Here is a 25,064-nt window from a genome sequence, read left to right as displayed (position 1 = left end):
GGTGTGTGTGTGGCCAGCTCAGCCCACCAGGGGGCGGGGCTGGCTGGCATGTGGTGCTGGGGGATCGAACAGCGGTCCCTAATGCTTTGCTAAGCTTATTCTAAGTAGGTGCTTTAGACCACTGAGCCATCTCTCCAGCCCAGAGAAACTAATTTTAAAGAACCAGCCATTTATATGATTATTACACACCTTATGTACAGCCATAAAGTTTATAGTTAAAATACCAATGTGTAATGTAAGGCAAAGTACATTATCTTACAGATAAAGAGTTGTATGCTTGGATGAAGTGTGTGAAAGGACAACCTCATGATCACAAACATTTAATGCCAACTCAAATCATACCTGGTTCTGGTAAGTATGAATATTCATAATTTAGTTAATATAACAGCTCTTGATTGTTTTAAATTAAAAGCACTTAAAGAAATATCTAGGTATATGGAGAAATAAAGTTCAGTCTTAAATTGTGTTGCTCTAAGTGGGTTTTTTTTTAATTAATTAATTTTATTATGTTGCTCTAAGTTACTGGAGATCATCTGTATCCTAAAGCTAGGCAGACAGGCCCAGCCTTAGTGATGATGACCCTCACAGTGGAACCATTTTAGGAGAGGGAGACAGTGTAGCAAAAATGTCTTTGGATTTACAGTGAAGGCTTTCTGAAATGTTTTAAAATACTGTATTTTTAACAACACAGAGATAAAAGGAAAATAAGGATACAAGAAAACCTCCATTGTTACTAAACTATACATATTGTTTAAAAAAAACATTGTATACACTTACGAACTGGTGGTAATCTTTTTTGTTCAATACCATTTTGTTTTGCAGTGTTGACAGATCTTCTAGATGCCATGCACATTCTTAGGGAAAAATATGGTATTGAATCCCATTGTCATTGTAGTAACAAGCAGAACTTACAAGTTGGAAGTTTTTCTACAATGAATGGTGTATCTCAAGTGAGTAAAAATATTCAAATAAAATGTGTAGCCAGATTAGATTTTTTTAAATATTTGACATCCAATGGAGGGCTTGTGCTTTTGAGAATTATGCTTTTTCTGTTTCAGTGTAAATTTCCTGTAACAGCTTTTTAACTGAATAAATAGTGTATAAAAATTCAATTGTTTTACTCTTTAGGTTTTACAGAATTTTCTTAATCACAGTAATAAAATTTCTCTGTGCATGCCTGAGTCTCAGCAGCAGAATACCCCTCAGAAGTCTGAAAGTAACGGTGGCAGCAGTCCTGGGAGTGATGTCAGCACAGACAGCAAGTTAACACCCCCTGAGTCCCAGTCACCCCTGCACTGGTTAGCAGACCTTGCAGAGCAGAAAGCCAGAGAAGAAAAGAAAGGTAGGCATAACCAATGAGCTATTGTATTGCCATTATAAACCGATAGTGTTTGCACCTTAGTGCCAAGAATTTCTTTGACCTTTTGCTTAAATTAGGGCTTCAGTTCAATAAAATACGTGTTTTACTAGGAAAAAGTCCTCCTAAGATTTTGTCAAAGATACAGAATAATTTTGGCTAAGTTTGATTATCAATAAAAATATCAGTGAAAGGGCTGGGGAGGTAGCTCAGCAGCATAAGTTCCTGCCTGGAAAGCGTAGGGTTCTAAGTTCAGTCCCCAGTACAAAATAAAACGGAGAGCTACACGTTTGACTTACCTATTAGATATTTTCTCCTTATCTTAGCCACAGAATGTTGCATTTATGACAGGTACAAACTGTATACATGCTTAAGATATTCAAAGTCTTTCATATTCAAGCTGACTACATTTTGAAGTATCTTAACTCGTTCTCTATCTAGTTTGGCTTCAAGTACATAAAACTATAGATTTTATCTTCACTGTGAAATGCAGAGTGCCAGCTTGGCCTGTACTTGAATACTAATCTTACATTACAATTTTGTGCAATGGTGTATTTCAGAAAATAAGGAGTTTTCTCTTGAAAAACAACTTGAGGAGAGAGAGCAAGATGACTCTGATTTTCCTGGTGACAGAACATCATCTCCCGTGTCCCAGAATAATGAACAAGGCTCAACTTTACGGGATTTACTGACCACAACAGCTGGCAAGCTACGTGTGGGGTCTACAGATGCTGGCATTGCCTTTGCACCAGTGTATTCAGTGGGTGCACCGGTGAGCAGGACAGGGGACTTGTGTTTCCAGTGGGGATTTTCTGAAGTTCTAGGATTTGCACCCAGGAAGTCATGCATGCTAAGGAAGTGCCTTACCAGTGAGCGTTACCCTTCATCTCTCTGGTTTTAATATGGGTCTTAAATTTAGGTGATTTGGGAATTCATTGGTTGGCTATAAGCAAAGTGATAAAATAGATGCAGATTTTAAAATGTGCCATATGGCTAAATGTGTTCTTGTTTGCATTGTCTTCAAAGCTATACTTTTCCAATGTTTTCTCATGTAAAAGATTGAACAAAAGGGCTCTTTGAGCATAAGAAAGATGGTTGAGGAAAAAAACGTATAGAAGCATATGTTTTATTTTACTTCAGATACTTAAGTCAGTTGGGTGGGGTAGTACAACCTGTAATCCCATGACTCTGGAGGCAGAAGCAGGAGATTTGCTACAAGTTTAAGGTCAGCCTGGGGCTGCATAGTGAGTTTAAGACCCGCCTCTCAAAAAAACAAACAGAAAACTTAGATCAAGGTTGGATTTAATTATGTGCTGTGCAAAAATGAAAAGATAATGCCTGAATAAGTGAGATCTTTTAGCGCCTTTGAAAAATATATGGGGGGAAGCTGAATGAGGAAGCACACACCTCTGATCCCTGCACTTGGGAGCATAGGCAGGAGGAGTGCCGTAAGTGCGAGGTCAGCCTCAACTACATGTTGAGAACCTGTCTATAAACCCACTCCTGGGACACTCACTTGTACTCTCTGCCTCAGGTCCATAGCTGTCCATGCTTTTTGCTTCTGCAGACTTGGTAGTTTGTTTTTATTTATTTGTGTGTGTGTGTGTGTGTGTGTGTGGCCAGCTCAGCCCACCAGGGGGCAGGGCTGGCTGGCATGTGGTGCTGGGGGATTGAACTGCAGTTCCTGTGCTTTGCCAAGCTTGTTCTAAGTAGGTGCTTTAGACCACTGAGCCATCTCACCAGCCCACTTGGTAGTTTTCTGTACCAAACTTTTGGCCCCATTTGCCAAGAAAAGTTTAGGGACTAGGGAATCATATTCACTAACATAACTATATTCTTGAATATGCCGGAATATTGCCTTGATTTCCATTTTGTTTGTTTTAAACAAAGCTTAAAATGTATGGATGGAAGGAAATTTACACTTTTTCTCCCAAATTTTGATTTTTTTTGTGAAGTTTGTATTTTTCCTCTGTCTTAACAGAGTGGCAAAAGTGGACGAAGTATGCCCAACATTCTTGATGACATAATTGCTTCAGTTGTTGAGAACAAAATTCCGCCAAATAAAACCTCCAAGATGAGTGTAAAATCAGAGCATAAAGAAGATCCTAAAGAAAGCAGAAAAGCTGCAATGAATGACAATAATAAGTTGTACAGTGATATACCACATTCTTGGATTTGTGAGAAGCACATTTTATGGCTTAAGGATTATAAAAATAGTAATAATTGGAAACTTTTTAAAGAGTGCTGGAAACAGGGCCTGGTGAGTATTTTTGTAAGCAAATTAAATATATTTGTGACTTGAGTCTGATAATCAATTTGAAAAAGCGGTTCCCCTTTTGGGAATCAAAATAGAAGGAGAAGAAACAGTACTTATAACTTTTGCGGAGTGGCGAGATAGCAAAATATTGAGAAGTAATCTGAAGCATTATTTTGAATGTCTAATTTTTAATGTCCAAGTGAATATAGATAAGAGCCGGATGTGGTGATGCACACTTGTAATACCAGCACTTGGGAGGCTGAGGCAGAAGGATGGTTTTGAGTTTGAGACCAGCCTGGGCTACAAAGTGAGCTCAAGGCCAGCCTGAACTGCATTGGGAAACCCTGTCTCAAAAAGACAAAGAATGTAAATATGAAAGCACTGATGATTTGAACAGATACATAATCTTACATATACAAAATTCAGTCCTCTCCTTTTAATTTCTATTTTAGTTCAATTAACAGATTTATGTCTACTATTAAAATGTCAATCAGTTTTAGCATTTTTGGAAAGGGTTGTGTGGGTTTTGTGCTGGTGTCAATTTCGTTTTTGTTTTTGTGCTGGGAGTCAAACTCAGGAGTTGCCAGGCAGGCAGGCACTTGTGCTACTGAGCTATATTCCTGGTCCACTATTTCTGTTTTCCTTTTGAAACAGTGTCTCACTGTGCAGCTCAGGTTGATCTTGAACTTGTGGCAGGACCCCGGCTCCCAGGCACTGGGTCACAGGTTTTCATCACCACCCCTCAGCTTTAGAAGCATTGTCCTTGAAACAGTGAAAAATGTAGAATTTTTTCCCTTTAATGTTTATCTGTAGAACATTTATTTATACAGTAGTTCATCTAACTTTCCTACCTTCTCATCTCTTTCTATGCTATATAGGTTCAACCCAGGGCCTTTCACATGCTCTACAGTTCCAATTCCAGCCCAATTCATCGAATCTTTTTTTTTGGCAGAACCGGGGATTGAACTCAGACCCTTGCACTTGCCAGGCAAGCGCTTATTCTACTGAGCCATCTCATCTTCCTGGGCCAATTCATCAAATCTTGAACAAGCTCCATTTTAATTTTTTCCAAATAATTTTTTTTTGTATGACCTGAATTTTGATACCCATTTTAGATGGATTTATTTATTTATTCATTAATTTGGTGCTTAGAATCAAACTAATCACATTGTGCTTGCCTGTTAGGTTCTGTGCCTCTGAGCTATATCCCCCACCGAAAATGGCAGTTTATTTCACCAACACAAAAATTATGAATACATTTAAGTATTTGCATGACAATATTGTCATTAACAAATTCAAATTCTTGAATTTTGGAAAACATTACTATTGAGGTTGTTTTGTTGGTGTTTTTTGATTTTTTTATCTTTTTGAGACAGGGTTTGCTGTGCATTTAGGTCAGGCTGGCCTTGAGCTCACCATGTAGCCCAGGCTGGTCCTGTTCACAGCAGTCTTCTTGCCCCAACCTTCCAAGTGATGGGATTTCCTGTGTGCACCATCATGCCCAGCCAAGAGTTGTTTTTTAAAAAAAAAAACTTCACATAGTGCATGGGATTAACCTAGAGACTTTTGATCTTAGAAGCTATGAATCTTATTTATTCATTTCTCAGCTAATAAGCCTTAAGAGAATTTAGACTCATGTAGTGTGGAAGGTGATGTTTACCTTCAAAGAAGGTGTTGGGCCCAGGTATTATTTTTGTTTACCATGATCCTGGGCAGGTATTTATGCCACTGAGCCTCCTCCCCGTCTCTATTACCATGATCTTTTTGCAAAAGTAAAGAAATGTGTTTTATTTTTATTTATTTATTTTTTTCATACAGACATTTCATTTGTTGAGAGACACAAATCAAAATCCACACAGCTATTTATATGAGTCCAAAATGGCTGGGGAAAAATAAATATACAGGCTTGGGTGGTGAAATTATAAATAAACACATGGCTATTTGTGCTAGTCAGCTTTTCCTTTACTGTAATAAATACCTGAAGCAACTTGTTTGTCATATACTCACCAGGTGGACAAAAGTCAAACAGAACAACACCAAGTGTTGCTAAAGACATGGAACAACTGAAATCAATACTCTTGGAAGTACAGTTCACAACCACTCTGGAAAACAATTTCATATAATCTAGTAAGGATGAACATACACATAGCCTACAACTCAGTAACTTCACTCTCACATGATGTGTACTAGAATACTCATAGAAATGGTACTTATTAGAAACCTGAAACTGTGAACACAGACATACCCAACATTACGTGCATGCGCTTAAATACTAGCTACACTTGTTGATATGGATCAGTGTTGCTGAACCTGTGGCACATGTGCCACAGCGCATGAGCAACAGATAAAACATGTAACAGTTATTTTTTCTAAACTAAATCCTCAGTATTCAGGTTTAATTGTAGTGTTGGCACTTGGCGATACATAAGTGGGCTTTGGGTCACAGTTTGCATACTCGGTCTCTGAAAGGTTCACACAGCACTAATGCAATTAAATCATACAGACAAGCAAATGTGTTTTAAATAATATAAAATAGAATATATACAAATTGTAATTCTATTTCAACTATGTAAATTATTTTAACAGCTTATTACATACTTCATAAAGTTTTTTATTCTATCTCTAAATATTAGCTGATAACCCCCCAAAATATGTGTTACTTCTGCCAAGAAAAATTTTTCTTACACCCTGTAAGATTCTTCTAAAATGTAAATTTAGTGTGAGCTTAAACTTGTTTCAGCAATAGCATTATACCCTACATGGTTCTCTCTCTTTCTGACAGCATGTCAGAAACACTTCTTCAGGTTGGAAAGGATTTTTCCCTGTACTGGGGGTTCATCCCAGGGGCTTCACACTGAGATAGACCTTTTCATTTTTTATTTTGAAGCAGGATCTTTCTGTTTAACTGAGGCTAGGCTTGTACTCCCAAGCCTTCTGTTTCAGCTCCAGAAGAGCCGGGGTTATAGGCATGAAAGCACAGCCTGTGTGCCATGCTAGAACTGTGTGTTTTGTTTATGTGGAGACAGCATCTTGCTATTTAGCCCATACACAGCTGTGGGCTGGCCTGATCTGGGGGCGTCTTCCTGCCCCAGCCTCCCATTGATGGGGTTACAGGAATGCATCCTCATGCTCAGTTTAGGACTTGTCTTCGTAGCTTACTCTATACTCCAAAATTTGTTATGAGGCCTGAATCTTACATGCTATTTGTTTTTTTGTATTTAAATTGAAGTCCGAGGTTTCCACATACCCTTTAACTGTCGTTTATCTGTTCACTCACAAGCCCGCAGTTGTTTCTGGTGTGCATAAGAAAATGAACATTAGCTTGTGGAAGGCGGAAGCAATTAGCCTTGATTTTGGAGACCACCAAGCTGATCTCCTGAACTGCAAAGACAGCATTATTTCAAATGCCAATGTTAAAGAATTCTGGGATGGTTTTGAAGAGGTGTCAAGTACGTTGGTTTTTGTTGTTTACTGTTTTCTACATGTAGCATCACATTTTTAGTCTTTAAAATTCATTTTACCTTATCTAGTAACAAAAATGTACTCAAGAGCAAAATAGTGGACCCTGATCCTGATTCTAGTACCAGTTTCCTTTGACTGTAAAGAAATCATTTACACTGTTTCCTAATGAAGAAATTTTTGGCAACCCCCAAAGTTACATTTTGGGACTCATTATAGGAGGGCAATATATTCTGTGTACCAGAGGAACAAGTCTTAACATAAGTACATAAGAGATAAAAATAAATAACATGTGTCAAGTACCTATTGTATAATACCTGTGTCATTTATTATTTGCACTTTTCTCTAAATATTCATGAACATTAAAAGGTAGAAATCAACTTTTTTTATAACTTTTATTCTACAAAAATTTAAATTTCCTAATTCTACATAAAATTTCCTAAAAGATTTTAGAGAATAACAGTAAATGACCTTCTTAATAATCAACTGTATTCTTTATAGAACGCCAGAAAAGCAAAAGTGGGGAAACAGTTGTATTAAAATTGAAAGACTGCCCTTCGGGAGAAGACTTCCGGGCCATGATGCCAGCCAGGTACCCCCTTTGGACTCCATTTTGACTCTTGGGTCTTTCAGGTTGAACTTAGATTTTCTTTTTTTTTTTTTTTTTTTTTTTTTTTTTTTTTTATTTTTTTATTTATTTTTTTATTTTTCAACAAATAATACACTGCATATATTCTTCTTAGTGGTTAATTGCTGTACAAGATGCGGACTTGTGATCCTATTTACAAACACCATTAGAACAAATCATTCTATTCATTAACAGAATGTAACTATATATCTATCCCAACCACTTTGAATACACAGATACAAAATGGACATTCATCTGTATACCCCATTTTTTCTAAGTTCTGTTATTGAATATTATAGGTGTGTAAACTCAGCAAAATATTCTAAAAGAGTCCAGTAGCCCATAATAGCATTGGGTCTTCTGTTTAACTGGCAATGTCAGAAATTATTGACCTGAGTCCCCCACAGCTCAACTTAACAGCATGGCTTTATTTCTTATTGAACTTAGATTTTCCCTAGAGGTAGGATAAGTAACTACAAATGTAACCTTTAGTTTGGGGTGTTTTTTGTTTTGTTTTGAAATAGTATTTGGGGCCCAGGATATAGCTCAGCAGCACAAGCACCTGCCTGGCAAACGCGAGGTCCTGAGTTCAATCCTTCATACCAAAAAAAAAAAAAAAAGTATCCTTTGGTAAAGTGTAGGAATGTACAGTAACATTTTTACTACCATTTCTGTGTTGTGCTTGCTAATGTGTAGTTCACTCATTCAAGAACTTTGAAGGAAATCGGGATTTGTCTGTCACCTATTGAAAGGTTGTCTAATGTTTTAAACAACTTGAATATTACATATTTTGATGCACTTTAAAAATTCCAATCTTGATAAAAATAAGACAATGTTGTTATTCTTCAGATATGAAGATCTCTTAAAAAATCTGCCATTGCCAGAGTATTGTAATCCAGAAGGAAAATTCAATTTGGCCTCTCACCTGCCTGGATTTTTTGTACGTCCAGATCTGGGACCCAGGTTGTGTAGCGCCTATGGTAAGTATGTAGTCATGTTTGCCTCATTGTAACAAGATGGAATTTTCATAAAGCTTTGTCCAAAAATAAATTGTCTAGTCCTTTTTAGTTTCTCTAAATATGTTGTTTTGGTAAATATGTTGAAGTCCTTTTTCATATGAAATAATGTGTTACAAACTAATGACCAAAATGCATGTAAGTTGGTGAGTCCTTGCAAAATTTTACATACATTTCTTATTTGTGTTTTATAGTACATTTTTATAGACAAGATTTTAAGAGCACGGCTTTTGTAACAAGTCTAAAAACAAGTTAAAATTAGATTATTCTGACAGAATTGACTTTTAGGGGAAACAGTTGTATTAAAATTATAAATTATTAGGTAACATTAGAATATTTTTATATACAGGTGTAGCTGCTGCTAAAGATCATGATATAGGAACAACAAATCTCCATATTGAAGTTTCTGATGTCGTAAATATTCTAGTCTATGTTGGCATAGCAAAAGGAAATGGAATTCTCTCCAGAGCAGGTAAAGAAACTAAATGATGTTCTTTAAGTTGAATAACTACATACAGCAAATCAGCCTTTGAGTTAACAGTAAAGATTACAAAAACAATTCCAATAGCTGTAGCATATTCTAATCTTCATTACTTGAAGACAGATTTCGCTGTTTTGTTCTGGCAAAAGAAATGTGATTTTAAAAGTAAATATTGTAAATATTCTTAAGCTGGGTGTGGTGGCACATGCCTATAATCCCAGCACTTGGGAGGCTACAGCAGGAGGATCACTGCAAGTTCAAGGCCAGCCTGAACTGTATAGCGAAACCCTGTCTTAAAAAGATAAAAATAAAGAGTCGGAGATAGCTCAGTGGCATAAATGTCTGCCTCACAAGTGCAAGGTCCTGAGTTCAAGTCCCATTACCAGGGGTTGGGGAGGGTAAACAAAAATAAAGATTTGCTTTGTGTTTCAAGCATTCTGGTGTTTGGTTTTGTGTTATTTTTTTTCTTCCCTCTCCCAGGATCAGAGGAAGGGTGAACTTTTGTCTGTCCTACATAGAAATGACATGTTTAATACATAGGTTGTAGTTTTCCATTCTTTGCATTATTCTCTGAAGCCTTGCCCCATTTCATTATACACATAGTCATAGGTCTTCATTTATTTACTTATTTAATGTATAGTTATTTATTTTGCAGTATGGGGATAGAAGCCAGTGCCTTCACACAGAGCTATCTCCCCAGCTCTCTTTATTTTTTTTATTTTAAAACAGGTTCTTACTGAGTTGCTTAGGTGGGGTTTGAACTTTAGATCCTCTTGCCTCAACCTCCCTAAGTTCGGGGATCCCAGGGATCACAGGCATGCCCTACTCATCGTAAGTCTTTTGCTTCTCTTCAGACTCTAGGGCTGAGATGTGGCTCACTGGTAGAGCTCTTGCTCATCTTGTAAGGCCTTGGGTTCAACCTCTGTACCACAAAATAAATAGGTAAATACATGAGTAGGAGCAGACTCTTTATTACTTCTTTCTCTCAAAAGTGAACTACTTTCCCTCCTAGCAGATCTTTGACTGACTTTGTTAACTTACTTTTGCATTTTGACTCATTTCAACGTTGCTCTTATACCTACTTGAACTCACTGTAGCTGCTGGTTATACTGCTGTAGATTTGGGTAATTCAGGAATTTTGTCTAGTCCATTTATTTCACTCAACCCCTGTGTGATGTGACATTATTAATTACTACTGTGTTAGGCTACTTTCCTGTCTCTGGGTACAGAACCTGAATAGCATAAATGAAGTTGGGGCTTCATTGGCCCATGGTCTTGGGGTGATCAGCTGGCTCCAAGTCAGAAGCATTGGAAAGTACTGTGGAGCATACCTGCTCATGCCATGGCAGCTGGAAGGTAGGCAGAGCAGGTGACAGCCCAGGAGACTATAGGGGTCAGAAGTCAGACGCGGTTCCAAGGTCATGCCTCCCTGGCCCCCAAGACATTTTTCTAGAGCCTCAAGCTAGTCAGATTGGCAGTTCAACTTAATTGTCATACAGTCCCTCTTTCAGAGTGATGGTTCTGTGACATCACTACCCTAACTCAGACAGACTCTTCTAGAATTAGTCTCATGGACAGACTCTTCTAGAATTACCTTCTCCACCTTTTTCGACTCTGCATTACTGTCAAGTTCTGTACAAACCTCTGGCCACCACTTAGTTCATTGCTCCTATATCTGAGGAGGCTCAGAATGGATCTGTAGTGCAGTGGGTAGATGACGAGCTGTAAAGATTCATTTTAGTTACTATTCACCTTGCTTGTGTACATTTGACCATTTCTGTAGTACACAACCTAAATTTCTTCATAAGTATGGAAACTTATTGATTACTCAGCTTTCTTAACTGATTTTACTGAGTATAAAAGACAGCTGCCCCCCACTCCCCTCCCCCATTCTACCACAAGGGTTAGAATCACAGGCATATTTGAATTTTAAACCCAGCTCTACCAAAGGAACATCTGACTTCGTAGTCTTTATCCTTCCCAGGCCTATGATGCTTCAGTCAGTTCTCTTTCCCATAGGTAACTCTACTTAAGTTGTTCTTCTAGAATCTGTACTTCAATGTACACATTGCACTTCTCCACTGTTACTTGTTCCTGTCCTTAGATGCTGAAACTTTCTTGATTACTGATGCTCCCATATATTCCCTATTCACTGTTGCTATACACATCTGGTCTTTTTAAAAAAACTTTGAACATTTTAAAGAATTCTTTGGCTATCTTTATCTGAAATATTTGTTTTTGGTCACAAAGCAATTTTTTGTTTATACTAATGAAACATGAAAAAATACTGACCTCCTTAATCCGTAACGCTTCTCCACTTACAGCTGCTCCTGCTGCTCTGTCTTCTTTTCAGATTCCTGCACTTAGCCATCAAACTGTTATTTGTTCTTAGCTAACCTAGGAGGTCTTCACCAAGAAGATTCACTCTTGTCAGTCACCCTCTTTCTTAGGGTCAGTCCTCCCCCTTTTAAAATTCATAGAGCAGTAATTTAAAGGGAAAATATCCAATGTATGGTTTTTAACATAATTAATTGTTAAGAAAATATATTGTTAAAATATCAGTGCTTTTTTAAAATGTATCATAGTTACAGGGTCTACACAGATTGGACACATAGTGATCCTCCTATTTTTAGCCTCCCAAGTGCTGGGATTTGCAGGTGTGTGCTATCGCGCCCAGTCTCAGTTGCTGTCTCAGCCTGCCTCCAGTGCGGGGCTGGCAGGGCACTGCAAGGCGCACCAGGTGATTGAACCCTAGTCCCTGCATGTCTACCTAAGCATGCGCTTTAATCTGCTGAGCAGTCTGTCTGGCTCAATATTAGCTTTTTTTTTTTTTTTTTTTTTTTTTTAAGAACGAACATTTTGAACTCTTAAAGTGATACAATTAAAGTGTAATCTTTTCTGGTATGCATTTATTATTGCCCTTAATTTTCTTGTTTTATCATGGATTGGGGAAAAAACTTTGTCCAAGATAACATTTGCAGATTAAACCAGGGAAACATCTAAAACACACTTGTTAGGAGCACTGAGACAGAGTCTGTGTAACCTAGGCTGGTCTCACACAGCAATCCTCCCACCTCAGCATTCAGACTGCTGGGATTACAGGCAAGTGTTACCACACCCAGCTTAATTATATCCTTTCTGGAAGGTTTTCTCCTCTTAAAAGAAACATTTACTTAAATTATTCACTGTATGAAGTCAAGAATTTGAGAAGCTGGCATGCCCTTACATCTTATAATCCCAGAACTAGAAATCTGATGCAGGAAGATCACAAGTTTGAGACTACCTTGTGCTACATAGTTATTTCCAAGACACCCTGGACCACATAGCAAGACCCAATTACAAAGAAAAAATTGAAAAAGACCTTCCTATAGTTCCACACTGACAGATAACCATAGTCAATATTTTCATTTGTACATTTAAAAATCTATGTAAGATTTAAAAATCTTACATAGATTTTTAAATAACATTCCTCAAAAACACAAAAATGTTTATAAAAAATTTACATCTAGTTGTAGATTAACCATAATAAAATGAAATATCATATGAATTATAGTTTTCATTAGTTGGAATAATAAGCAAATAGCTTTGCCTCATTGAAACTTTTATTCATATCTAAAATAGAGGTTATAGTCCCCTTTCACCCTACTCAGTACTTTCAAGGGCCAGCTAACAGTGGTCATAAAAGTCTTTTCTAAGTTAAGAAATGCTGTGAGTGCAAGCCATCATTAGGCTTGGGACAGGGAAAGAGTTGGTCAGAGTTAAGTAGAAACTTCTATCTCTCGCTCCTTGGTTTGCAAAAACCAAACAGCAAGTCATGCTGCTCTTTCCTGTGGTATGCAGGAATTGGGGCCCTGTTTGTTCTTCTTATAGTTTGGGTTTTATAATGAGGTTTGATTTTTAAAGAGTAGTAATGTAGTTAAGTACCCTGCTGCTCTGATAAATCCATTTCAGAAGATTTGGCTTTCTGGTAGTCTGTACTGAACAATGTGAAAATCTGTGTTTTAGGAATACTTAAAAAATTTGAGGAAGAAGATTTGGATGACATTTTAAGGAAGAGATTGAAGGACTCAAGTGAAATACCTGGTGCTCTGTGGCATATTTATGCTGGAAAAGATGTAGATAAAATACGAGAATTTCTTCAGAAGGTATAATTTTACAGAAAACATATCTCCGAAAGCTATGACTTACTCATTTGTTCATGTAGCTTCATTTGGTATTCAGCAATGTGTGATTTAAATGTCTTGGTTAAGAAGGATGCAGGCTTTGTGTCCAGAGCACCTTCGTGTCAACCTCTCACAGCCTGTCTCGTCTTGAAGCCTTGAGTGGCGGCTTGTTCTCTGCTGCAAGTGCTGCCCTTCTCCCTTGTTGGTATGGACTCAGCTCCCGAGTCAGCTGGGTGCTCACTGGCTGATGTGGAGGAAACACTGGGAGTTGCAAGATGTAAAGCTCAATGTTTTACAGAAACATCTAAAGATGGTCAATTTCTTGGAATCTGATTGATATTTTTAGCTCTTAACTTAGGCAGTAATTCTGTCTTACCCCATTTGAAATCTTGAATAATCGCACTGAGAGAAATTGACACATCACCCTGAAATTTGTTCAAACCTTTTGTGAAGATATTTCAGATTTTGTAGATTGGGGTTCTTTTAAGGAATCATCATTACTTACTCTGTTACACTTAATCTTCTTGAAAGGATTTAAATTCTGTTACTGTGATTAATATGAATTTTAAAACTCTAATTTTGTACCCACTGTCTTATCCTAGAATGTCTCCCAGTATTTTAATCCACAATACAATAATGTGCCTTTGAAAGCAGATTATTTCGTTGATTTACTAGTAAAAGTGTCCGAAATCGGCTTTGTACATAGCTTTATGGGGATAAAGAAATGTTTATGAAATCTATATACATGAATGCCTTTGGTTTTGGGAGGAAAAGCAATCAAATCAAGCTTTTTTCCTTGTATTTTTTGCTCTTAACTATTAATATCTCAGTTTGCTATATTGTGTTAAAATCCTTTAGTTTTTCAAGTTATTGAAGAACATTGTTTTCTTTATAATAAACAATGATTCTAGAACAAAAAACTTGCTACTATAAATCAAAGAAATTCACCTAAAAATTGTATTTCACTTAGTTACCTTGAGGTCTATATTTTTCTTTTAATCTTTATTTCAGATTTCAAAAGAACAAGGCCTTGAAGTTCTTCCAGAACATGATCCAGTACGTGACCAAAGCTGGTATGTGAACAAAAAGCTCCGCCAGAGGCTGCTTGAAGAGTACGGAGTCAGGACCTGCACTCTGGTCCAGTTCCTTGGCGATGCCATTGTTTTGCCAGCAGGGGCCCTTCATCAGGTACTTACAGACTCGCTTCTAACACCCCTGTCAGTTAAAGAACTAATTGCAAAACACAAATTATTTTAAGAATAGATATAAATGAAAAAAGACATAAAAGAAAATGACCTGTGGGCCAAGGAGATAGCTCAGCGGCATAATCACCTGTCTGGCAAGTGCAAGGTATTGAGTTCGATCCCCAGTACAGGGAAAAAAAGGAAAGAAAAGAAAAAGAAAATGACCTGTGCCAGTCTGCTTTTACTATTTCCCTGAGATATCATTAGAATACTAGAAGAATTCTGAAATAATTAAGTGCTTTGAGAGCTTAAATCATTATGTGAAGCAGATTTCTGTCTATACTCTAGTGAATGGAAAGTTAATTTTTAAGACCTCTTTTAGGACAAGGAGGAGGACTCTGTATATTCATTCTCATCAGTGGGGCTGTCAGTGGTGAGGGTTTTAGACTTTGTATCAGGCTTTAAATGTACCTCTTGCCTCTCATTAGCACGAGCTGTCCTAACTGAAGAACAATGGTGTGAAACTCCTATTGCCATCAACCCAACACTGAAAGCTAAAGCATCTGTTATTTCTGTACCTTGATATGTGGCACTGGCAAGAATGGGGTAGACTAGATATGGTAGATTGTAGCTGGTAGAATTTAAAGCGCATTGTTGATTCTGCTGGGTTGAAGTGAACTAATAACACATAGTGGCCTTTTAGTGATGTTCAAGAAAAACCCAAGACCTCCCTAGAGCTAGTGCGCCTTGGAGTTGGCTCCACCTGCCACCCGACAGTTGAGACATATCTGCTGTGTGTTGCTTACCAAAGCATGCTTCTCGCATTTATAATTGCATATGCAGACACTGACTGATTTGCTTTCGTGACATTATTATGTACAAATATTTTTCTTTTTTTTTTTTTTTCCTGTATTTAGGACAGGGTCTACAGGGTCTCACTATGTAGATTGGACTCCTAGTGATCCTCCTGTGTTCAGCCTCCCAAGCACTGGGATTACAGGTGTGCGCCACCACGCCCAGCCTCAATTGCTGTCTCGCCTTGCAGGTGGGGCCGGCATGGCATGCTGGGGATCGAACCCTGCCTGCTGCGCTCTGCCTAAGCAGGTGCTTTAGTCTGCTGAGCTATTAGGCCAGCCCTGTACAAATATTTCTTAAGTGGTAGTACTTGATTTTTTGTTTTATTAGATTGTCTGATTCAGTATCAGATTTATCATTCTTGGAGCTCAAATGGCATTGTATGATAGTAAAATATAAACATTATAACTTTTCTCTGGAAAAATATATTTAATGTTCTCCTATGAACTTACCACTTCAGAGATGTTATACATTTGTGATTCAGGTTTAATTGGCATTCACCCCATATCATTTCTTTGCCTTCTTTATGTCTATCAGAAGTTATATAATTTGTATTCAAATTTAAATGTCCTTAAAAGATTGGCTTAATATGCAGGGTTACTGAATATAATAATCCTGGATGATAATTCAAAATAGATTTCCTTGAAAATCCTTATTTATATGTTTGATGTGTTCATTTGTCAGTGTTTTTAAGGTCTGTATTGAAGTCTTTTTTTAAATTGAGGTCTAATTTCCATGCGGCAAAGTTTACACGTTTTGGTATATAGTTCTGTAAGTTCTGACAGATGCGCAGTTGGGTCACGGTGCAATCTAGCCGCAGGTCATTCCATCACTCAGGAAAATTTCTCGCTCTTTATAGCCTGGCGCTCCTTTCCTACCCCAGGGTTCCAGCAACCATACATCTAGGTTTTATCCTTTATAGTTGAGCCTTATGAGATTGTGACTGAGTTGAAGTTACATAGTCTGTATTCTTTGCGTCTTTGCCGAGTGCATTTGAGATTCATTCATGTCTCATGGGTCTGTATGAGCGTGTGTGCTCTGGATACAAAGTCGGTTCCTTCTTGTTACTGGGCGGTGGTTGGATGAGTATGGTATTTGTGTCTCCTCTTTTTCAGTCTATTTGTTTATTCACCAGTTGAAACACATTTGGATTATCTCCCATTAGGAGCACCAATAAATACAGCTAGCGACTCTAGCTGTAGGATAGATAGGTCATAGGATAAATACATGATGAACTTCAAGGAACTGGTTGTACCATTTCCTAACTTCAAAGCGATGTTGTGTGAATTTTATTTCTGCTGCTTCCTATTTAGTGCTTATTACTGTCAGTTTTCTTTTTTCTTTTTTTTTTTTTTTTGCAGAACCAGGGATTGAACTCAGACCCTTGCGCTTGCCAGGGAAGCGCTTATTCCATGAGCCATCTCCCCGGCCCCAGTTTTCTTTTTAAACCATTCTCATAAATGTATGGGGCATATTTTCAAATGTGTGTTTGCTGTTTACTTTGGTTAAATATGAATTTCAATATTTTACCTTTTTAAAAATCATTTTCAGTATATTCTACTCCAAATGCAAGTACTTCTCTTCGAGTGTGTATTCTTTGGATGGCCTCTCCTAGCCTGCGCGTTCCGTTTTATTCTCTTAATGATCACTTTCAGAGGGCAGTATTCCCCATTTTTGTGAAGTCCAGTTGATCTGGTTTTTTTTCTCTGGATTATTGTTTTATTATCTATAAAATTTTTACCTGGCCAAATACTACCAAAAAAAAAATTTAACCTACATTTTCTTCTAGAAGCTTTATAGTTTTTGGCTTTAAAATTGAATATGTGAACCAGACATGGTGGTTCCTGCCTGCAGTCCCAGCCTTTGGGAGGCTGAGAGTGGAGAATCACCACCAGTTCAAGGCCAGCCCAAACTGCACAGTGAGACCCTATTCTCTCTCTCTCTCTCTCTCTCTCTCTCTCTCTCTCTCTCTCTCTCACACACACACACACACACACACACACACACACAAATTAAGTATTTACGTATGTGACCTTTTTTTTTCCTTTGGTACTAAAGATGGAACATGGGACCTTGCACTTGCCAGGCAGGCACATAAATGCTGCTGAGCTATCTCCCCAGTCCTATAATTCTTTTATATTTTTTAGGGAAGGGTATACAGTATGTTGGACTCACTACTAGATCAGATTTGTAGTGATCCACCTGTTTACAGCCTCCCAAGAGCTGAGATTGCAGGCGGGGCCGGCATGGTGGGCCTGGGGATTGAACCCTCTGCCTCTGCACCTGCTTGCAGCCAGTGGTCCATTTTTTTATTTGATTTTTATATGTAGTACACTGTATAGTTAGAGGTTCAGTTTTTCATACAGGAACATTTCATTGCTCCAGTACTATTTATTGAAAAGACTGCTTTTTAAACCTTTTCTTTTCAAAATGTACTACATTCATGAAATTAAATTCAGGCAGTGTAAGGGTTTTCTCCCTTGAACACTTGTTTGGAGGCTCTACTGGGGAAGTGCAACAGCTGGCATGTCCTTGCCCGAGGCATGTCCTCTGGGGTGGTTTTCCATCTCATCTGCAGCTTGGGGAGGGCCGCTTGGCCCTGGCGAGAAAGAAGGGGACACCCCAGGGGTCACTCAGTCCTAGAGATCAAGGGAGCAACAGATGTTGCAGCCTGGTCACCCTCACATCCAAAATTACACCAATTCAGCCAATCTAAAAACGTTTCATGAAAATCCATTCTACTTTTGATCCTTCCTTTTTTTTTTTCCAGAGGCAATCATTTTCACCACAGATTCCAGACCTGACTCACCCCACTTGTTCTACTTTGGGAGGGAGGGGATCATGAATAGCCATCTTTTATTCACACAGTGGACACAAAGTGATCCTTTCGAAGTTCCTGTGCGCTCTACTCCAGGCCTTGTACACATCACACCCCGCTTTTCCACCCAGAGGCCTGCCTCCTGACATGCACACATGCGTGCACACACTCAAAGCCAGTCTTCGATAGTTCTTTCTTCCAAATTTTGCTCTTCTGCTGCTGTAAACACCTAGCCGATTCCTGCCCCAAGACCTTTGTACTTCCTAATCCTTTTGCCTGGATTTCTTTCTTCTCTGCGGCATGCAAATGTTGTCTTCTCGGGTCTTCCATAAAACCCTAGTTTTCAGACCTACAGTTTGTATCATGGAATTTTCTTTCTTCCTTTCTTCTTTTCTTCCTTCCTTCTTCCCATCCTTCCTTTCTTTTCGTTCATTCATTCATTCATTCATTCATTCATTTATTTGGTACAGGACAGTCTCCTTACACAGCTCGGACTTGCAGTAATCCTGTCTCAGCCTCCTCAGTACTAGGATTTAAAGTGTGTGCTTGCTCAGTTGAATAAGCACTTGCCTGGCAAGCTCAAGGGCCTGAGTTCAATCCCCAGCTCTGCCAAAAAAAAAGAAGAAGAAAAAGTCTATTCCTAAAATAATTTAGGGGGCCTGGCCCTAGCTCAGTTCTTTAAGTGGCTGCTTCCACAAAGCTGTCAGCCTCAGGTTGCTGTAGTTCAATCCCCACAACACTCAAGCCAGCCAAACCTGCCCTGAAGGCATTCGGAGCAAAAAAAAAAAAAAAAAAAAAAAAAAACCACCTTATTGGGCTGGTGAGATGGCTCAGTGGTCTAAACCACCTACTTAGAACAAGCTTAGCAAAGTACAGGGACTGCGGTTCAATCCCTCAGCACCACATGCCAGCCAGCCCCGCCTCCTGGTGGGCTGAGCTGGCCACACACAAATAAATAAATAAATAAAATTTAAAAAAAATAAAGTGTGTGCTACCACGCCTGGTTTTGATGGCTGACTCGGTGCCGAGGGCCAGCACAGCATGCAGTACCAGAGATCAAGTCCAAGTCCTTGCACTTGCTGGACAGATGCTTTGACAGCCAAGCTGTCTCCCCAGCCCCTGTATCATGGTATTTTCATCTTCTCTTTTTCCATTGCAGCTACCACTTTGTAACTGGTTTCATGATTTACTTAACTTTCATTGTCTTTAACTTCCCATTAGAATGAACATAGGCTTCATGCAGTCAGATTTGTATAGTTTCATTTTGGCTTCTTGTAGCACAGAGGATTGCACTTAGGGCTTCAGATGTACTCCCAAGTGCTCTGCCTCTGAGCTGTTGCCCCCGCCATAAGATCTATACATTTCTTTGCTTCTTCTCTATGCCTAGAATATTGTAGCTCAGACAAACATTTGTAGTCTGCTTTGTGACTATCTGAAAATATGTTCTCACACTTGTGCACGAGTAGATGAAAATAGTGATGGCTTTTTGTAATGTAAATACTGTGTCATTTGTATAGACATGTAAATTTTGATTTCCAGTATGTCTTCCAGCTAATACACAAACTTTACTCAGGTTAAAATCTATGTAAATTTTATATATATATATATATATATATATATATATATATATATAGTTTTTTTCAGAAGAGATGTATTGTTTGGGGATGTATAGGAAATTCCTGGAGGGTTTTTGTTTTTGTTTTTGTTTTTTTTTTTTTTTTTTGCAGAACTGGGGATTGAACTCAGGCCCTTGTGTTTGCCAGGGAAGCAGTTATTCAACTGAGCTATCTCCCCAAAACCCCCTGGGGATTTTAGAAAGTGAATTTCATATGTGACAGATGTCACAGCTGAATAGACTGAAGGGAGGGCATGTGCCTGCCTGGCCATTTCTCTTCTGCCACTAAATTGCTGAGCAATGCAAGACAGCCTTAACTTCTGTACTATGTATTTTGACACAGAAATTGCCAGCTACAAACCTAAGGATTTTTCTGTCCCTTTTCCCTGTCCTGTGTGGTGTGGTAATGACAGCACAGCTCTTTGTAGTCTGTAAAGGCTATCCCGGACTCACAAATAGTAGGCATGGGGTTCTGAGAGAGGATTCAAAGGAGATTATAACACTTTACAGTTTTAACTTTGATTGATATTCATTACTATTTATTATTTACAATTTAGTTAGCTCTTACAGGTTCTGCAAACTGTGGATTGATGGGTTATTCTACCTTCAGTATACTATAGTGGGTCTCAGTAATGCCAGACTCTACATCAGAGTTTATAATTCCTTGTCACACATTAGAATTTCCAGGAGGGCTTGATCACACACCGATCCCTTTCCCCTGCCCCCAGAGCTTCTCCTCATTTGGTTGAGGGAGTTGGGCAATCTGTGTTTCTTCACGAGCTCCCACGCAGTGGCAGTGTTAATAGCCGGGACCGCGGGCCTCTGCACACTTGCTCACCAAGCACAACCCCACATAGCAGGGCTGGATGTGCTGGGGAAGGAGCTCCATCTCAGGTCTTCTTGAATCAGCGCTGTACTTGTGCATCCTGGGAGAGCAGTGAGCTGTTAGCCCACAACAGAGAACCTCCAGCAGAGCTCTCCGTGGTGTAGTGACTGGTCTGAAAACTGTTGGTAATACAGTACTCCGAGCGGCACTGACCAGTTGGTGACTAGGGCACAAGCCTCTTGGCCAAAACGAGCACTCTGGGGGAGGCGCTTCCTGAGGAGGCCCAGATGCTGGGTTTGCTGGACAGCTGTCATACATGCTCATGGAGACTGAATGGCCCAAGTCCTAAAGGAAATGAGGCAAATGATGGGTGAATAAAATGACTGTTGGGAAAGACAGTTATTTAAAGGAACCAGGTAGAGATTTTGTATTTACTAGTGATTTGAAGACATGCTAGACATAGGAAGCAACAGATACGTATCAGAACTTTGAAAAGACTTACTCCCACAACATGTTCTAGAAGTAAACGACATTAAGAAATGAGGCTTTTGGAGATGCTGTATGCTGGTATTAGAGGTATTGTCTGGGAGAGAAGACACCACAGGAGTTGGCTCCTGTTGACATGCCATTTATTGGCTGATTTGTCTTGGGACAGGCGCTGAACATCTCCTTCGTAGTCCACTGTTCTGTGAACTAGAACATCTGTTCTACAGACAAATAATGAAGAGCCAGTGAGACTGTACAGAAAGGCCCAGCCTGTGAGGCATCCACTGTTCATCTCCAGAGGATTCCAGAAAGAGAGTGTTTACTTTATATGCTGCCAAGTTATCCCTAGAGGCACAGTGCTTGAGTTAAAGAACTCTGCAGTCTTCAGCAGCTGTTCAGGTGGTCCGATGTCCAGAGGAGGAGGCCAAGCCCCTCTGCAGCTCCATTACCCTGTCATCAACTAGATTTTTTTGCCCACAGTCTCCATTTCCCACTTACTATCTTCTTCATCTCACTCCTCCCAATTAAATTTGTTTTGCACACTTTTAGAATAAATTTAAATGCTTAGTTTTTCAGTTATTTTTCCTTTCCCAGGAATTTTTATGACATTGTAAAATACCACTGGAGACAACCTAGGAAAAAAACACGAATTCCAGATTGGATCAACTTGGCTTCCTCTGGTTACACTGAGCCTTCATAGAGAGCGATCAAGAAGTAGTGAGGTATACGGGGGCTGCGAATGCCGGGCGAAAGTCCTGCTGACCAGCTTCTTGTGAAAGCCATGTAGTCAGAAAAGAGGAACGTCTGGAAAAACGGCTGAACTGCAGTGACAAGTGATTGGAGGTCTCTTTAATTGGCCAATTTGAAAAACGGGCACAAGTGCCAAAACCTTCGGACTGTCTGAAGCCCTAGTCAGTGTACATACTTGGAACTAGTTTTCATCCCAGTTCCTAACTAGCTAAATTCCATTTCCTTGTCTTTACTGTCTGCTGTAAGAGCTATGACTGAAACAGCCAAATTCCTGCAAGCCAAAGGAGCAGGCAGCGCACTCAGATTGAGCGCCTTGCGGATTCTAGTTAGCAGTTTTAATGTGACACAATTTAAAAGTCCACCTTGACAAAATTAGGATCTGATTATCAGCTCCCCTAAGGATTCCTGGAAAAGTTACTTTCTTTTTTGTCATTTAAAGATGTTTCATTTACAAAGTCACTTTACATGAAGCTTTTCGATGATGTAACTCATACAGTGTGGTCTTATACTTTGAAATTCATTTGATGTTTTAGAAAAAAATAATTATTTGGCAGAATTGTCTTTGTGTTACTGGTCTTGAATAATTTTCTCTGCTCTCACCTCCTAAGACTTCTGTTTCACTGGCTTTTCTTTTGGGAATAGGTACAGAATTTTCACAGCTGTATTCAGGTAACAGAAGACTTCGTGTCTCCAGAGCATCTCGTGCAGTCGTTTCATTTAACACAGGAACTGAGACTTTTGAAGGAAGAAATCAATTACGATGACAAACTGCAGGTAAGAAATGGGTGCTTGGGCTTTCTGTATTCAGAAAGTGGAATACACCCCTAATGTCTTGGACATTTCTGGATTAGACTGTTGGGTTAGGATTAAAAACCACACATGTATTTAGTTGTATTATTTTTTGTAGTTATATTAATTTTAGTGACCTTCGTTAAAGTTCTGTTTAGCAGTTGTCATTTGTTTCTTCCATTGCAGCACAAGTGATTAGGATTATCAATGATCTCTTTCAGGTTAAAAATATCTTGTATCATGCAGTCAAAGAAATGGTGAGGGCTTTGAAGATACATGAAGATGAGCTGGAGGATGCAGAAGAAAGTTGACAGGGCCGCTGCGGCAGTGCAGGCTGTAGCACTGGGAGAGTGTCCCGCGGACGGTGACGCATTCGCACATCAACTTCAGCTCCAAAAGCCATCAGTGCCAAGAACTTCTCCGCATAGAGATGACCTGTGGCTGACGCCACAGCAGCACAGCATAAGTCACGGCTCCTGCGAGTCGCTGTTAGCTCTAAGGCGAGCTCAGTGTAAAAGCAGCACTGCATAGCTGTTTCTGTATTATAGTGTATATGATGTTTGTGAAAATGTCAAGATTTAAAATGATGTATTTATTTTTGGTAAAAAAAGAAAACAAAATTCTATGCTATATTGTTGATCGCGTGTAAATGTGCCCGTGTACAGTTTAATAAAATAACTGCTATTTTTCACTACATTGAGACAGTTACTGTGAGAATAGGACACAAACACCAGCCATTGCCTGCGTTGGGAAGCTGCTGCCTCGCACAGCGTCATGTCATAATCAGAAAATTACTGCCAAATAATTGTAAGATTTGTAAAATATGAAGTATATTAAGTAGATACTAAATACAGACTCTTCAATATTTTGTTGAAGCTGTTGACTGTACAATTAAACATTTTCAAAAGGTGTAATTTATTTAAAATTGTCTCATTTTGGTAAAATTTATGTGAAGTTTTAAAGCTAAATATTAAACTTAATATGCTATGTAAATATATACATATATACATTTAATGATGTATTTTTTTAAACATCGGCCTGCTTTTGTTAAAGTGCAAGTGTTACATATGGCTTTGTACATTAAAGTTAAAGGGGGTTTTACATTTTCCATTAAAAAGACTTTATCACAAGCTGGGTTGTTTGGAGCTCTCCTCCTTTGACGAGCATGCTGTTGTGCTTGGACAGGGGTCCCAGCCAGCCCGGTGCGGGCGCGAGTGTTCCCGTCCTGCGCACCTCTAAGGTGCTTTCATTGCAGCTGCAAGCTGCTTGCTTGGGCTTCACGCAGTCCCTTTGAATCACGAGAAAACAACGTGGTTCTCTGTGGACAGCTGTGTGGGAGAAGGTAGCGGCCCCGGGCCTGGTGCCTAGCAGGCTGCTTGTGCGTGTGCTGGTTCTCCTGTCACCGTCTCCCCGTAGGGTCCTACACGTGCTGTCTCCCCAAGGAAGGCCAGGAGGGGAGCGAGTGCGTGTCATGTAATGGCCTGGGTATGGGGCAGTCGGGCTGAAGAGTACCTGAAATGATTGTGAGCTTTTGGCTTTTAGCTCTCAGTACCATTTTAAAAACATGCCTCAACTGTGACTTCTTTGGACTAATATTTTCATATATTGTATTTGATAGTTGTGGTGTGAAGTTAACTTAATGCCAGAGCGTCGGTTCTAGAAAGTGCTCCTTGCTAGTCTCCTAAAGTGTGGTTTTCTCCCAAAAGCTGCTGCTTCTCTCATTGTCACACCCGTTTGACCAAACTGCAGCCTGACAACTACGGCTGAAGCTGAGGGCTTCTGAGCAAAGCCACCTGGCGAGAGCGTTCTACCGTGGTCTGAAGAATGTCTTGTCTGTGGCCTGGATTCTGTGCTGATGGATCCGTGGACTTTGGAAAGCTGGGGATCACAGCTTGCCTAATGCCTGTGACCACTGACCCTGCTCTCCATTCTGTGGTTAACTCTTGATATTCTTTAAGTGTCAGTGTGTTATTTTCTCCCAGAAAGTATGTCTTCAGTGTGTAGAGCAGTTTGAGAAATATCCAAGTCAAGATTCTCATAAAGGAAGCCCTTTGCTGAGTATTTGCATCCTTGCCCTTCTCTTGTGTGATGTCATTGGCACCTGAATGTGGGTTCCTTTTATTGCCTGGTGAGTTTACATGTGTTCAGACTCATTTCTTTGCTCTGTTTTGGCTGTATGTCCTGCTAGTCCTGTCACCAAGATGAGGGCTCAAGATGTTTCCTAAATGCAAACATTTTGACCCCCCCTCGTTACACCTTGAAACTGCATGGGAAGCATAAGTGTTTAGCTCGGGGCTGCCGGGATGGCTCACTGGTCTAAAGCACCTACTTGGACCAAGCTTGACAAAGCACAGGGCCCGCGGTTCAATCCCCCAGCACC

General features: G+C 39.3%; 1 protein-coding gene across 8 annotated transcripts in view; it reads left to right on the top strand.

Annotated features, from left to right (window-relative positions):
• Jmjd1c (jumonji domain containing 1C) overlaps positions 1 to 23,811 on the top strand; it is a 168,896-nt gene extending 145,085 nt beyond the window's left edge. For 6 of the 8 annotated variants that reach the window (XM_023716206.1, XM_023716203.1, XM_023716204.1 and 3 more), the window contains 13 exons: positions 262 to 351; positions 823 to 950; positions 1,129 to 1,342; positions 1,918 to 2,129; positions 3,339 to 3,617; positions 6,895 to 7,063; positions 7,575 to 7,665; positions 8,551 to 8,681; positions 9,067 to 9,189; positions 13,204 to 13,343; positions 14,373 to 14,549; positions 22,538 to 22,669; positions 22,906 to 23,811. In XM_023716206.1, the coding sequence (XP_023571974.1) occupies positions 262 to 351; positions 823 to 950; positions 1,129 to 1,342; positions 1,918 to 2,129; positions 3,339 to 3,617; positions 6,895 to 7,063; positions 7,575 to 7,665; positions 8,551 to 8,681; positions 9,067 to 9,189; positions 13,204 to 13,343; positions 14,373 to 14,549; positions 22,538 to 22,669; positions 22,906 to 22,995 (1,976 nt within the window). In that variant the 3' untranslated portion in view covers positions 22,996 to 23,811. The remainder of the gene's footprint in view (positions 1 to 261; positions 352 to 822; positions 951 to 1,128; positions 1,343 to 1,917; positions 2,130 to 3,338; positions 3,618 to 6,894; positions 7,064 to 7,574; positions 7,666 to 8,550; positions 8,682 to 9,066; positions 9,190 to 13,203; positions 13,344 to 14,372; positions 14,550 to 22,537; positions 22,670 to 22,905) is intronic. The other 2 variants (XM_023716202.1, XM_023716201.1) reach the window with 2 other exon arrangements.
• The last annotated feature ends 1,253 nt before the right edge of the window (positions 23,812 to 25,064 follow it).

The sequence above is a fragment of the Octodon degus genome, unplaced genomic scaffold, assembly GCF_000260255.1.
Source record: "Octodon degus isolate 3935 unplaced genomic scaffold, OctDeg1.0 scaffold00046, whole genome shotgun sequence".
NCBI lineage: Eukaryota > Metazoa > Chordata > Mammalia > Rodentia > Octodontidae > Octodon > Octodon degus.
This window is presented reverse-complemented; position numbering and strand designations above follow the sequence as displayed.